Source organism: Bos indicus x Bos taurus, chromosome 11, assembly GCF_003369695.1.
Source record: "Bos indicus x Bos taurus breed Angus x Brahman F1 hybrid chromosome 11, Bos_hybrid_MaternalHap_v2.0, whole genome shotgun sequence".
Classification (NCBI taxonomy): domain Eukaryota; kingdom Metazoa; phylum Chordata; class Mammalia; order Artiodactyla; family Bovidae; genus Bos; species Bos indicus x Bos taurus.
Genome location: NC_040086.1, coordinates 15,287,631 through 15,301,414, shown reverse-complemented (window position 1 = coordinate 15,301,414; position 13,784 = coordinate 15,287,631). Strand labels below are relative to the sequence as shown.

General features: G+C 40.9%; 1 protein-coding gene across 3 annotated transcripts in view; it reads right to left on the bottom strand.

Moving 5' to 3' along the window:
- Positions 1–5,390: 5,390 nt before the first annotated feature.
- TTC27 (tetratricopeptide repeat domain 27) overlaps positions 5,391–13,784 on the bottom strand; it is a 185,080-nt gene continuing 176,686 nt past the window's right edge. For 2 of the 3 annotated variants that reach the window (XM_027554978.1, XM_027554977.1), the window contains exons 19-20: positions 9,853–9,953; positions 5,391–5,631 (exon numbers count right to left, since the gene is read on the bottom strand). In XM_027554978.1, the coding sequence (XP_027410779.1) occupies positions 5,509–5,631; positions 9,853–9,953 (224 nt within the window). In that variant the 3' untranslated portion in view covers positions 5,391–5,508. The remainder of the gene's footprint in view (positions 5,632–9,852; positions 9,954–13,784) is intronic. The other variant, XM_027554979.1, reaches the window with a different exon arrangement.

Here is a 13,784-nt window from a genome sequence, read left to right as displayed (position 1 = left end):
GGAAATTGGAGCCAAGTTGCTGGACGCCCCACCCAGGGACTCCACCAGTCCCTGGGACTCGAAAGACCATCCACAATGCCCCTTTCTCTTGACTGTAACAAGAACTAATTGTGCTCAGTTGCTCACAAAACACTGTGCACACATCAACTGATATGACCCCAACAGCAATTCTGTCTGGTCTGTAGGTGTTCACATTTTATAGCTCAGAATATAATAGAGGCCCAAAGAGGTTCAGATGCTCAAATGTGGTCACAACTGGGAAGCAGGTGAAGTTGGGACTTAAATCCAGGTCACTTCACCCCAAGTTCATCCTAGGGAGTCAGTTTCCCATTTCACCATTGTTTTACCTATTCTCTACCTAGTCTGCCTACTTATCCTCCCTTGTCACTGTTTCTTTCCTTTTCCTAGCACCAACCCAAGAAATCCCAATGATAAGAACTTAATTTTCTCTTTCATTTCATAAAAGCCTACCAGTCTTTCCTTCTTCCCTTCCCCTATTTGCACTTGCAGCCCAGAAATGTGGAAAGTTTGCAATGAAAATTGCTGAGAATCAACGACACTTTTGCATCATGGTCCCACAGCACTAAACGTCATTAAGCTCCAAACTGGAGACCAGGAAAGGTTATATCAGTGCTTATTACAAAGTGGTTTCTAAGACACTTATTTGTATATATATATTTTTTACTTTCAAAGCACTTCTATATGCATCTTCTCAACTTATCTTGCAATAACATCTCTGTCACATGGATCCCTGACAGGCTACAGAGAGGCCAAGGTCTTCCTCAAGTCCCACAGTAATAGTCTTCAAGATTCTCTCTGAGCAGCATTGTGTAATAATGTCTGTATGCCTATAGATGCTCACGTTCATTTGTACCCTCAGTCTGGAAAAAGTTAACAATGCATGGGTCAGCTCCTTAACAACATTAACATTACCTCCTCACCCCTTTCTGGCAACACCACCAAAAAAAGATTCAAAAAAGGCTGATACTTACTGTTTGGAGGACCACTTTCATAATCTCAGCTTTCTGCTTCACGGTCCTTGGCAGGGGTCCCTCTTCATAGATACAATGTTGGTGCAGGGCCAAGAGATGGTGTGATTGACTCACAGGTCACTGCAGTTTATAAGAAGTCAGAATAATAGACAGGAAAGCAGATCTGACATCACTGGCAAGGGAAAATTTGAATGTTGTGCAAAGTGAACTAATTACAGCTAGCTCTGAATAGTGTGGGAGGAGTGAAGACCTTGTTGGACAAGGCCAAACGTGAAAAGGTCCGCATATTAAGTCTAACCACTCTAAAAGTTTGCAAATCTCCTCAAAATTGACATAAACTTGTTATTTATCCTAAAGTCAAGGGGAAAAATAAGATCTGCTCAAACGAACTCTTTATTAACCACTTTATTGACCAGGGTGGAAGAGAAGGAGCTTTATAATAAAGTAACAAGAACATGCACACACAATCGGTTTCTAAATTGGCTTTGCTGTTAGCTGCATATCCTGAGTAAAAAGTACCTCTTTGTCCACTGAGCTACTGCAATGTGAAAAAGGAAACGAAAAAATTTCAAGATAAGCTCAGCTTTTATAGTTCACTTGTTGAAAACCTAGTGCAGCTACAATTATTATTAGGCCTTGGTCTGTGAAAGACTCGCCAAGAGTTAAAAGCAAGCCAGCACTACCTTTACCCCATAAGGGATTACTCTTTTATTGGCATAGTCTTGGGATTAGTGGAAATGTCTATCTAATGAATGCAGCTACTATATTTGAGCACATGCCTGAATAAGCTGCCTGTTGATTGAAACCTATCTATTTATAAGCACTTGTGCATGTTGTGAAAAATCCATCTGTACCACCACAGCATGGCGCCCACCGTCTGAATAAAGGCTCTTTGCCATTTCACTATAGAGCCCGTTGAATGAACAGGCAGAGAGGAAGTGTGCTACGTCCACTTAGCAGGTTTTATTCCTCACTCTTGGCCAGTAAAGCAGAGTTACCTTATCTAAACAGCAATTTAGATGAATGGGGATGTTATAGAAACAGAAGTGGGGAAAAAAAGAATACTTTCCACAAGACTCACCTAGGGTTTTAACCTAGGAGACTTATCATAATTTGGATAAATGGTAACAAATAGCCCAAACTAGCCAAACTTCTTATGTCACAATGTTTGAATGTAGTCTGGAAAGTAGGTAGATTTACTACACATACTCGGTACCATTTCTTCTTTACATTTCTGCTATAGATGTCAACAGAAACAAGTACAGCATGAAGAGCCTTGATACACAAATAAGTCAAAGCAAGCTTTTGATGTTTGGGGTCTCCATTACTGTACTGAGGCTCCACTTGATGTAAGGCAAAGCTCTTCACCTCCACATGGGAACCCTAAAGTGCACTCTGGGATTCTGTAGTTCCAAATCTACTACTCTATTTCCCATCCCTCATCACACACCCCGTGGCTCTACACCCAAGACGTACCAACTCTCCAAGCTTCCTGAGTTTTGGGTTTGGGTGTAAAGAAGAGATTTCTTATTCCATTGGGGTTTACTTAACTCTTCTGCAATTAGGGCCCCCATTTACTATGCTTCTCTCATGGCTCAGAATCTGGTAAAGAATCTGCTTGCAATACAGGAGACCCAGGATCAATCCCTGGGTTGGGAAGCTCCTCTGGAGAAGGAAAAGGCAACCACTCCAATATTCTTGCCTAGAGAATCCCATGGACGGAGGAACCTGTTGGGCTACAGTCCGTGAGGTTGCAAAGAATCTGATACAACTGAGTCACTAACACACTTTTCACTTTACTATGCTGTCTTTTTGGAAAAAGGCTAACAAAAGATTTACTAAAATAAAGACCAAAGAACCGTAAATAATCTTAATAGACCACAGGCGATTGTTAACTAAGACTTCACAGAATTACTCTCCTTGAAAAACTTTATAAACAATGACAAGCAAACCTTCCAGGTGTTGCACTATTGGAAAGAGAAAACTGAAATCAGCTGACTGCTGCTGCTGCTAAGTCGCTTCAGTCGTGTCCGACTCTGTGCAACCCCATGGACGGCAGCCCACCAGGCTCCCCCGGTCCCTGGGATTCTCCAGGCAAGAACACTGGAGTGGGTTGCCATTTCCTTCTCCAATGCATGAAAGTGGAAAGTGAAAGTGAAGTCGCTCAGTCGTGTCTGACTCTTAGTGACCCCATGAACTGCAGCCTACCAGGCTCCTCCGTCCATGGGATTTTCCGGGCAACAGTACTGGAGTGGGGTGCCATTGCCTTCTCCAATCAGCTGACTACTTGAAGCCTTTTTCTGGCCTCAACATAGTAAGAGAATGTAGAATTTAGAAGTTTTTGAATTCTAGCTATTTCTCTTTCTAGAGTTTGTGACCTTTAGTTTCCTGGTGATATCAGAAACCTTCAGAGTACTTAACTGGGAACTCAATAAGTATTATTCATACTGTGGGAATTCAATAAAGATCAGAGGATAATATCTATTATATATTTTAGTTGACAAAACAAAAAAGTAATTCTGAAGACAAATGTATTAAGACTAAAAAACCAAAGCTGAAACTTATCATTTCATTTGGAAATAGCAAATATTTAAATCATAACATAGCAATACAGAGCACCAAAGACCCTGTAGGAAATGAAATATAGCTGTTTAAAGAGATACTGTGTTACTGACTCTGCAGCTAGGTTAAAGTGCTGTAAGTGATATTAAGAACGTGATAAGAGGTACTATTATCACAACACTTATTCTACAGATGGAAGAATCAAGTACCAGAGTGTCAAGTATCAAGGAGGTGGTAGAGACAAGGTTTTGTTAAAACCCAAGCTTTTCCTTCTTTGCCGTAGTCACCCTCCCACCACCACCACATTTTCTTTAACTATGTTAAACATTCACTTAACATTCACTCACCTAGTAAGATGACTAAACAACTAAAAGGTCTGTATCTTTAAAAGAAGGTACCTAAGAGCTCTTTTGTGAAACCAATCCAAGAAAAAAGAGATGTAGGGCAGCTTCTGGAGATTCTGGTCCACTACAGCATCTGAGAGCAGACGGGGAGGAAACAACCCTTTAGTGACTCGGTTAGTGACAACTGACATTTACCAGCACCATTCTACCTGGAACCCGAAGAAAGCAAACTGAGAACTAAAAATCTGGACATTCCTCTTCACTCTTCTACTCAATTCCTAAAATCTTTACCCTTTTCAGTTCTAGTCTTCTATCGGGATTCATAGCTAGACACTACTAAAAAGGTTTTACTCTTAAAATCTCACTCCTTCTATCCAACCATCCATCTATCCACTTAATCCTCAATGGCTTCCATAAAAGGTACAAGTGGACATTTAACTTTAACCCATGCTACTGCATCACTTTATTGTTCTTTTTCATAGTTACCACGTCTCCTGTAAGAGAAACTGCTTTGAGACATATATCAACAGTTTTGTTTTGTTTTTAACGCCAATACGATACCAGAAAAGAGAAGCATGTGGTTAAGGAAAAGAAGCACTGCTAAGCATTTATTCACTGACAAAAGTTTCTTCAAGTTTTTGTTTTAATGTTCAGAATACTTACATTCTGTATTTTTAAATTTCCAAAGGCAGCAGAAAGTCACAAAGCAGTAAGGAATAGAAATTATTCACATTTTATAAATAAGAACATGGAAAATAGCAAGGGTCAATGACTTATGCATAGGACCGAACAGTCAGCAACCAAAGCCAGGACTACAAATTCCTACTATGACTTTTGAAGTAAGATTATTAAATTCAGCTGCTGCCTTCAATATTTGTTTCCATAGACATTACTATGAAAACATTTTACTTTGGCATTTTTGTAATATGGCACCATTTATAGCTGTCTTCACTCACCATAACCTTATTAAATAACCATCTTTAAGGCTGGCAGTATACACAATGAGGACGGTCAGTCTGGTTACTAGTGGCTAATGGTTGAGTCAAGATTTGAGTTATGTCATTTTTTTCTCTCATTTTCCTAGTTTGGAAGTTAAACCATACCCATATTCCTAATTCAGCCAAGTCTGTATCTTTCTGACCTAAATGCAAAATCTCAAGAAGTGTAAAGGTTTCCATCACCGAATGTACTCTTTTATCACTTTTGGATAATATACCAGCCAATCTAATGATTCCACAAACTTGCAGTGTGTGATTTTTTTTCCCATTTAGACTTTTTCCAGAGAATGATCTAATTCATTTTAGGCTGAGAGAGAATAAACTCTGTGCTAAAAAGAAAACTACATTTTCCCCCCTCTTTGTGCTGAAATACCTCAAGAATAATAAAAATAGTGAATTCAACTGTAATTAAGCCTAAAGAAAGAGGAAAGGAACATTTTATTTAATGTATTTCACAAAGTTCAAGCATTTGGAAAAAATCACAAAAGCAAGGATGTTAGCCATACAAGAAAAATTTATTTAAAAAAATCAGTATCTTGAGTTTGAGATACACAGATATAAAAGAAATTCTGGAAAGTGAAACACCTCTTCCAGAAACTGTTCCCAGGATGGTCAATACTGATTTCGAAATTGGTTGCTTAGGTCTTGAAGCTCTGTCACTAAGGTGTCCATAGCTGCTATTTCATCAGCTAATTCCCTGGCAATTTCTCCACTTGCCGCATCTGTAAAAAGTTGCTGCAGCATAAAGAACAAAGCAGAATTATCAAAACAGTGACCATCTCTTTAAAGAAACATAGACACAGAGTACAGAATTAAAATTCCCTTTATATAATAAAAACACAATATTATAGCAGCAATAGTCGTGTTTGTTCCATTCACCATCCTGGAAACGAACGAGCTGCAACAATGGATGAATCAAACAACATGCTTCAACTTGTAAATTCAAATGGGTCCGCCTCTTGGAAATGGTTATCTTGAGTATTGATTGTATTATTCATTTCAATGTCATAAGATGGTCTTTGGATAAATAGACATTATTCATCTAAGCAAAACAAATCTATTTGCTGTGTATACAAGCAAAACAAATACATTTTATATTCAAGTTCATATAAATCATACTCTTTATGCTATTTGAAAATTAATTATGGCTTAGGACTAAGAGGCCACAACAATCATCAAGACTGGGTAAAAATAAAAAAGTCCAGCACATTAAAACAAAAGTGAGCTCCTTCTGTAAAAGGAATTGTTTTGGGGTGGGGCAATACCACAACATCCTTCAGTAACACCACCACGGCTGGCACATTCTGGAACGCCTTTCTAGGAGCTGCCTGCTGAGCCAGTACAGGCGCGCAGGAAAACCAGCTTCAGGGTTTTATGACCACATTGTGTGTGTGTTTTTTAATCAGATATGTAATTTACTCAGCTTACCATCTATCCTTTTCATCACACTTAAGACTATTTGTTTACAAAAATCAAACTTATCATTAAAATATGACTATTTGCCACCACCACCACCACAGATGACAGCAATCATTCTGACAGCTATTCTAAAAAGGGAATCCTGAAGATGTTCTGAGTGAAGGCGTCATCACATGATAAGCTTAGAGTTTCCCACAGTGATTTATGGAGCAAAGAGCTGTTTTGTAACGCTTTGCCACGTAACTGTGTAGTCACGTCTTACACAGCATTTCACAACAGACCGACATACCAACTGCTGCGATGTGCAGTAGAAAAAACACCTCTGAGCAAAGTAACTTGGACTTACATGGCATATTTATTTTTACTAAGAATTACAGAGCTTATAAATCATCACAAATCTGCCTCACTTCCCTATAAAGTAAGGAGGAAGCAGAAAGAGACGGAGGCTTAGGCAGAAAAGAACAATTTGCTGAGGGTCCCATGGAGCGTAAGTGTTATATCTGCTCTGTCTCTAGGCTCTCTGGCATTCTCACCAACTGCTCTCAGGCCACCTACCCCCCAACCCCCACCACCCTGGCAGCCAATCTGTACAAGGACGGGGTGCTGAGGGTTGAGGAATTACTCTGTCCTGGCCGAACAAGAACTGGATGACTTTAGGTGAGTTTCTAGGTTCTATCTAGGAGTTTATGTTCATGACGTGCCAGGCCTGGCAGGAAAGGACCAGAGATTTGTGTGAACTGAGCCTATTACTTAACACAGTTATCCTCAGTCATTTTCACTTTTTAAAGTGTTCTAGAAAAGGCAATTCTTTTTCAGCAAATCCAATTTGTTATAAAGCAGAAAAGTAAAAATGATTTACTATAAAATCAGGGGCTCCCAAACATTATATGCAAAAAGGTGCTTTCAAAGGAGGTGTTGGGAAGCAATTTTTCCCATTTTTGGATAATCCAGTTGAGATCCAATGAGAACAAAATCTATACACAGATGATGTTCTGAAGCCTCATTTTCAATGTCTGGAATTCCACAATATGAATGGATTTGACAGTACATACAAGACTGTTTAAGTCAGGCTTCCCTGGTGGCTCAGGGGTAAAGAATTCGCCTGCCAATGCAGGAGACACAGGTTCCATCCCTCGTCCAGGAGGACCCCACATGCCGCAGAGCAATTAAGCTGGTGCACTACAGTTACTGAGCCTGTGCTCTAGAGCCTGGGAACCACAACTACTGAAGCCCACATGCCCTGGAGCCCATGCTTTGCAACAAGAAAAACCACTGCAGTAAGAAGCTGAGCAGCGCACCTAGAGAGTGGTCCCCTGCTCATTGCAACCAGAGGAAGCATGTGCATCAATGAAGACCCAGCGCAGCCAAAAATAAATAAGTAAAATTACATTAGAAAAAGACTATTTAAGTCATATATAAGTGTAGGTTTATGTAAAATTAATATATTATAAGCTTTGCACAGAGAAGAGAAACTTGTGGAGTACATCCTGAAGAAATAAACAATCATGGGTAAGTTGATGACCTCACTGAAACTAGGAAACTGAGCTCCTAACTTGGGAATAAGAGTCACAAAAAAAGTTTGCTACCTTGACCTTTAAGAGAGCTCCTGCAGCTTTCTGAGACACACACAATCTGAAGCTGTGCTGTCAAGCTGGGAGAAAATACAGTTCTCCCAGATTACAGAAAACTGGTTCCAGCAGGCACACTCATTAAGATAGCAAATGAGTTAATAATCTACATAGAGACAAAAATGCTGCTCTAATCTGAAAAGATCATGCAATTAATAAAAATGCACCCTCTGGAAAGGTTTTTACCTGTGTCCAAAAGTGACCTTCACATGCCATGAATTTGGCTCTCAGAAGTGAGTTAAAATTAGCTGAGACCCAAGATTAAAAAGGGAAGGCAAATAAAGATTAGAAAAGAAAGTGCTAATTTGTACTAGAAGTTATACTACTTCAAATTTTGTTCCCAGTGGTATACTCCAAGCCTAGTTTACATGTTAGAACTACCTGAGAAACTGAACACAGATTTCCCAGGCTCTGCCCCAGACCTGCTCCGTCACAGGTGGAGATGTGGAGTCCAATCTACTCAAGAGCCCCCTCGATGACTCTCAGCTGTCCCCCTCCTAGCACCGGTTCACAGGGTGGTACTTGTAAACTGACAGCATACGTTTTACGTGTCAAACCTGAGTTTGACATCTACCGTAACATTTTTGTCAAATCCATACATCACCTGCTTAATATCTGTCTCTAAATAAATTTTTTTATTCAAATAAAAGTATTTTTTAAGGAAAACATTAGAACACTACTGTAAATAGAAAATAAGCAATAATATTCATGAAATTATAGATTTCATTGCTACTTACACTTTTTCTAATATGCACTGAAATAAATATATATTAAAATAACAACATTTACCCAAGTGCTACTAGTAGTATATATGCCACATTTGGGGGAAAAGTGATGTAAGTAGAAGAGCACTGTTTAAAGAAAGCATCAAGAGCTGGATTATACATATTAATTTCAAAGATTCCTAAGTTACCCATGAGTAGGGTGGTTTAGTCAGTAGGTCAATGATCTCCTCACCAGCACAACCACCTGGGGGCTAATATCTAAAACATAATGGGAGGGACTCCCCCGGTGGTCCAGTGGGTAAGAATCCCCCTGCTATTTCAGAGGACACAGGTTCAAACCCTGGTCTGGGAAAATTCCACGTGCCTCAGGGCAACAAAGCCTGTGTACCACTGCAGAGCTTGTGCTCCAGAGCCTGGAGCCGCAGCCAACGAGGCCTAGGCACCGAGAATCCAGGCTCCGCGACAAGGGAAGGCACCGTAACGAGAAGCCGGCACACCACAATGAAGCACAGCACCCACTCGCTGCAAAGGGAAGCCGGCACACCACAACGAAGCACAGCGCCCACTCGCTGCAAAGAGAAGCCGGCACACCACAACGAAGCACAGCGCCCACTCGCTGCAATGAGAAGCCGGCACACCACAACGAAGCACAGCGCCCACTCGCTGCAATGAGAAGCCGGCACGCCACAACGAAGCACAGCGCCCACTCGCTGCAATGAGAAGCCGGCATGCCACAACGAAGCACAGCGCCCACTCGCTGCAATGAGAAGCTGGCACGCCACAACGAAGCACAGCGCCCACTCGCTGCAATGAGAAGCCGGCACACCACAATGAAGCACAGCGCCCACTCGCTGCAAAGAGAAGCCGGCACACCACAATGAAGCACAGCGCCCACTCGCTGCAATGAGAAGCCGGCACACCACAACGAAGCACAGCGCCCACTCGCTGCAAAGAGAAGCCGGCACACCACAATGAAGCACAGTGCCCACTCGCTGCAAGCAGAGAAGGCCCGTGCAAAGTAACGAAGACCCAGCCAGCCAAAAACAAATACACAAAATTTAAAGGTAAAATCAAATGTGGGCCTAAAGTTATCCCTCATGTAAAGAAAACTTAAGAGCAGCTGGCTGACACCAAAAACTTTTTTTTCCTATGATAATTCTAAATACTTCACATTTCACTCTCACCTTTGCTTTAGATAATAAGCCCCGTAAATTGAGTCGAACTGAAGACAGCACTTGTATAGCCTCCTGGGGACTGGATTTGTTTTTACTGCACTTAATAGCCACTGGAAGATAAATACACGGAAAACATCCATTAAAAATTGATAATGATGATAATTTAAAGGCACAAAATCCAATTATTTCATTAGCACTTTATACTAACAGACTTTAGAAATGCTTCTACATGGAAAGTTTTTATTTTGGTAAAAGGAAAATAAGTTATGTGCATAATTTCCCCTTTTATCCCTTAAAAAGGATAATTTATTGCTCAAAGGAGACTTTTGAGGAAAATGAGTGTTTTCTGGTGAGTTACAGACTGTTGGGAATAGACTCTAAAAAAACACAGAAGCAAAGATTATTGAAATTAGGCAGAAACAAGATGCTCACAGAGAACAAAAACAGACGCAGTTCATCTTGATATGGCTTCCCAAAGTACTGAGTCCCTGGTGGGGACTCACAATTGCCAACGACACCAGCCCAAGGAAGCGACATGCCAGATATTCACAGCTCAATTCTCACTGTATTTTCATACCTGGGGCTTGTATCACCACTCTGAAGAAGTGATGTCAACAACCCAGGTGCCTGCATTTAGAGAAGGTGAGCATGACCAGGCTGAGCCACGCCTGGTAACCATTAGCACCAAGCAGGGGAGAAGACGGTCACTCATGCCAACAACTCTGCCTCTGCATTCTGAGGAGCCCATTTTCCCTAAACTTGAAATTATGAACAGAGGCTATAACCCTTTCTAGCAGAAGGCCTGGCTATTAAGGCTTTTTAAGAACAAGTGAAGGAGAAGGCAATGGCACCCCACTCCAGTATTCTTGCCTGGAAAATCCCATGGATGGAGGAGCCGGGTAGGCTGCAGTCCATGAGGTCGCTAAGAGTCGGACACAACTGAGCAACTTCACTTTCACTTTTCACTTTCATGCATTGGAAGAGGAAATGGCAACCCACTCCAGTGTTCTTGCCTGGAGAATCCCAGGGACGGGGGAGCCTGGTGGGCTGCCATCTCTGGGGTCGCACAGAGTTGGAAACGACTGAAGCAACTTAGTAGCAGCAGCAGCAGCAGCAGCAAGAACAAGTGAAGAGCTTTGTAAAAATATAATGCTTCAGATTTCTCCACTGACTCCTTCTTGTTTCTGTTCCTACAACCTATTCTAAAACTCCACTAAACAGTGCAGCAACTGAAGTCTACTCAGTACCCTGTATCTTAGAACAGGGATAGACAACAGATTCCTTCCTGTATGTAAACTAGCAGAGGTCATGTGCCTGGTAAACCAGGTTTGTCATTCATTAATACCTTCTATGGCATGAGAGCTACATCTGGCATTCCTACTACAAAATAATAACTAGATTTTGAAAGGATGCAAGGGAGTCGACAATGTCACACTCATTTTTAAAGGGCATAGGTTAACCTGGAGATATTGAGGATTACGATGTCTGTGTCCCATAATAGAGGAAGGTTGTAACTACCATGAGTCAGATACTTGGGTTGTTTAGTACCTAGTGATATAGCAAAAACAGCTGTGATTCTGTTTTCAATCCTTGTCATTTTGAGAAAAACAAAATAGAGAGCAAAGAGACAAACACTCTATTAGTCCCCTTCCTCAATCCTATTTTCAAGAGGCATTAGAGACGGAGAGACACAGAGAGAGAAACAGAGAGAAATAACCTGCTGTTTCAAATCATCAGGAAATCCAAGACAGCTATGCTTCCTCCAGGCAGACTGTAGTTAAAATGCATAACTATGATTTTAAAAGTTCCTGGATGGCAAAGAAGGAATGAACTTTTGCCCACCCTTTCCCAGAAAACAGAACAACACAGACTGTAAATGAACACCCTCCAGACAGAACAACGGGTACACAATGACAACACTGTTATAGAAGGGTCTCCAAGCCTATGTGGAAACCCTTACCAAGCTTTCTGGAGCATGTGTCTATGCTTCAAAACAGCAACCCAAAATGGAATAAATCATATAGAGATTGTTTTTTTTTTTTAATGTCGTATTTCCTTTTCCAGAATTGGATGAGGTGGAGCACAGTGATGGGGAGAAAGATAAAAAAAGAGAACAGAAATAACAGAGAAACTCAGCTTATTCTTCCATGGAGCATGGCTACACAAAAGCAACACAGACAAGGTTAAGATTTATCTTTTTAAATCTAAAATGTCACTAGAAACTAACGCTGAGCATCTACTCAGGTATGCTTAAAATGCCATAAGGAGAACGAACACATAATTCATTCAAGTCAAAGGGAAACTTAAAAGAAAAGACACTTGTTTTTCTCTAAGTATTTCTCAGAAGGAGAAAAAAGTGTACCAGAAATAGTTTGAAATCAATTTTAAGGTGCAAAATGAAGATTTTTTTTTTTCCTGGAGTACTTCTTTAACCTGCCTATTTATATTTGACAGGTTTAATACTACCACTTGGTGATTACAGAAAATATCTTGGCGTTGACTGATACAGAACCCGCTGTTCACAGAAATGTTTAGGGTTGGCAAGCGGAAATAGCTCGGGTAAGTTCTTCAAAGCAAACTGCACCCTGCTATAACTGTGTAGATAATGTACCTTAGCATGGGTTCCTCCAGAAGTAGTCCCGTATCCACAGAGGCCAAAGGCCTTTGAACTTTTAAAGAATGAACTCCACCTAAGCTCACCTACCCTGAGGCCAGCACAAGCTTTGTAAATTCCAGCCACCCTCGACCCTCCTTCCACTGGCCTGTCAGAAAGTATGTGAACCTCTTCCACACTGAGTTTCAGCTACACAGAGTCTAACTTCTACCTTATCTGTCAAGGGGTGGGTGGCCCAGGAAATTGGATATTTATATCTTTTTGTCAATGACAAGTAGAATTATTAACTACTAAGCCCATTTCTAAACTGAACATTCTGTGATTTTTTTCAAGGCAAAGTTAAGCTTTATTCTTACTCATTTTTTCCTTTTTAGTTTTGAGTCCCTTATCACCCAACTCAGATCCTCTACTACAGAAAGAACAGGGTGGGGGTGAGGAGGTACGGGATTAACATTTACACCATGCATAAGATACTGTTAAGTGCTTCAATATGCTTTTACTCATTTTTCGTAACAACCATTGGTATTATCTCCGTTTTCATGACAAGGGAACTAAGGGTCAGAGAAGGTAAGTAATGGTGACCCCAAGTCGCCGAGTTAGCATGTGGCAGAGCTGGTCCTGGAGCACAGGCCCCCTGAGCCCAAAGGTCTGCCCTGTATAATCGCCACTTGTCGGCGCCCTACTTGCGGCAACTGTTGCAAAAGTTACAGGAGGACTTTAGCATAGATTCACGGTCCTTGGGATTCAGTCCTTGAATCCTAAGTGTGGCTTCACTATTTTATTTGAATTGCATTCCCTGGGCATCACATGCCTATGTTCAAACATAAATATAAAAGTGCATTACTGCCTGTAACTGGTATACTTTTCATTAATGCAAATAATTAAAAGCAGCCTTTATCTGGAATATCTTTCCCCAATAGGCATACAATTTTCTAGGTGAGGTTATTTCTCCCCTAAATACCACACATTAAAATATACTGGTATGCACTCCAGAAATCTATGTACTCTAAATATTTTCATTTATGAAAGAAGAATATGAGTCAAGAAAAGTTCAGATTTTCTTACTACTAGATCATCAATGCAGGAGGTTACTTCTGTGTGAAGATTAAACACAGTTGTAAAGGTATTTCCTATCCATCAGTCACTTATTCAAACACTATTTAAGCCTCTAGCCTATTTTTTCTCATTGTTCTAGGGTGCCTACTGCTGCCGCTGCTGCTAAGTCACTTCAGTCGTGTCTGACTCTGTGCGACCCCATAGATGGCCTCCTACCAGGCTCCCCCGTCCCTGGGATTCTTCAGGCAAGAACACTGGAGTGGGTTGCCAT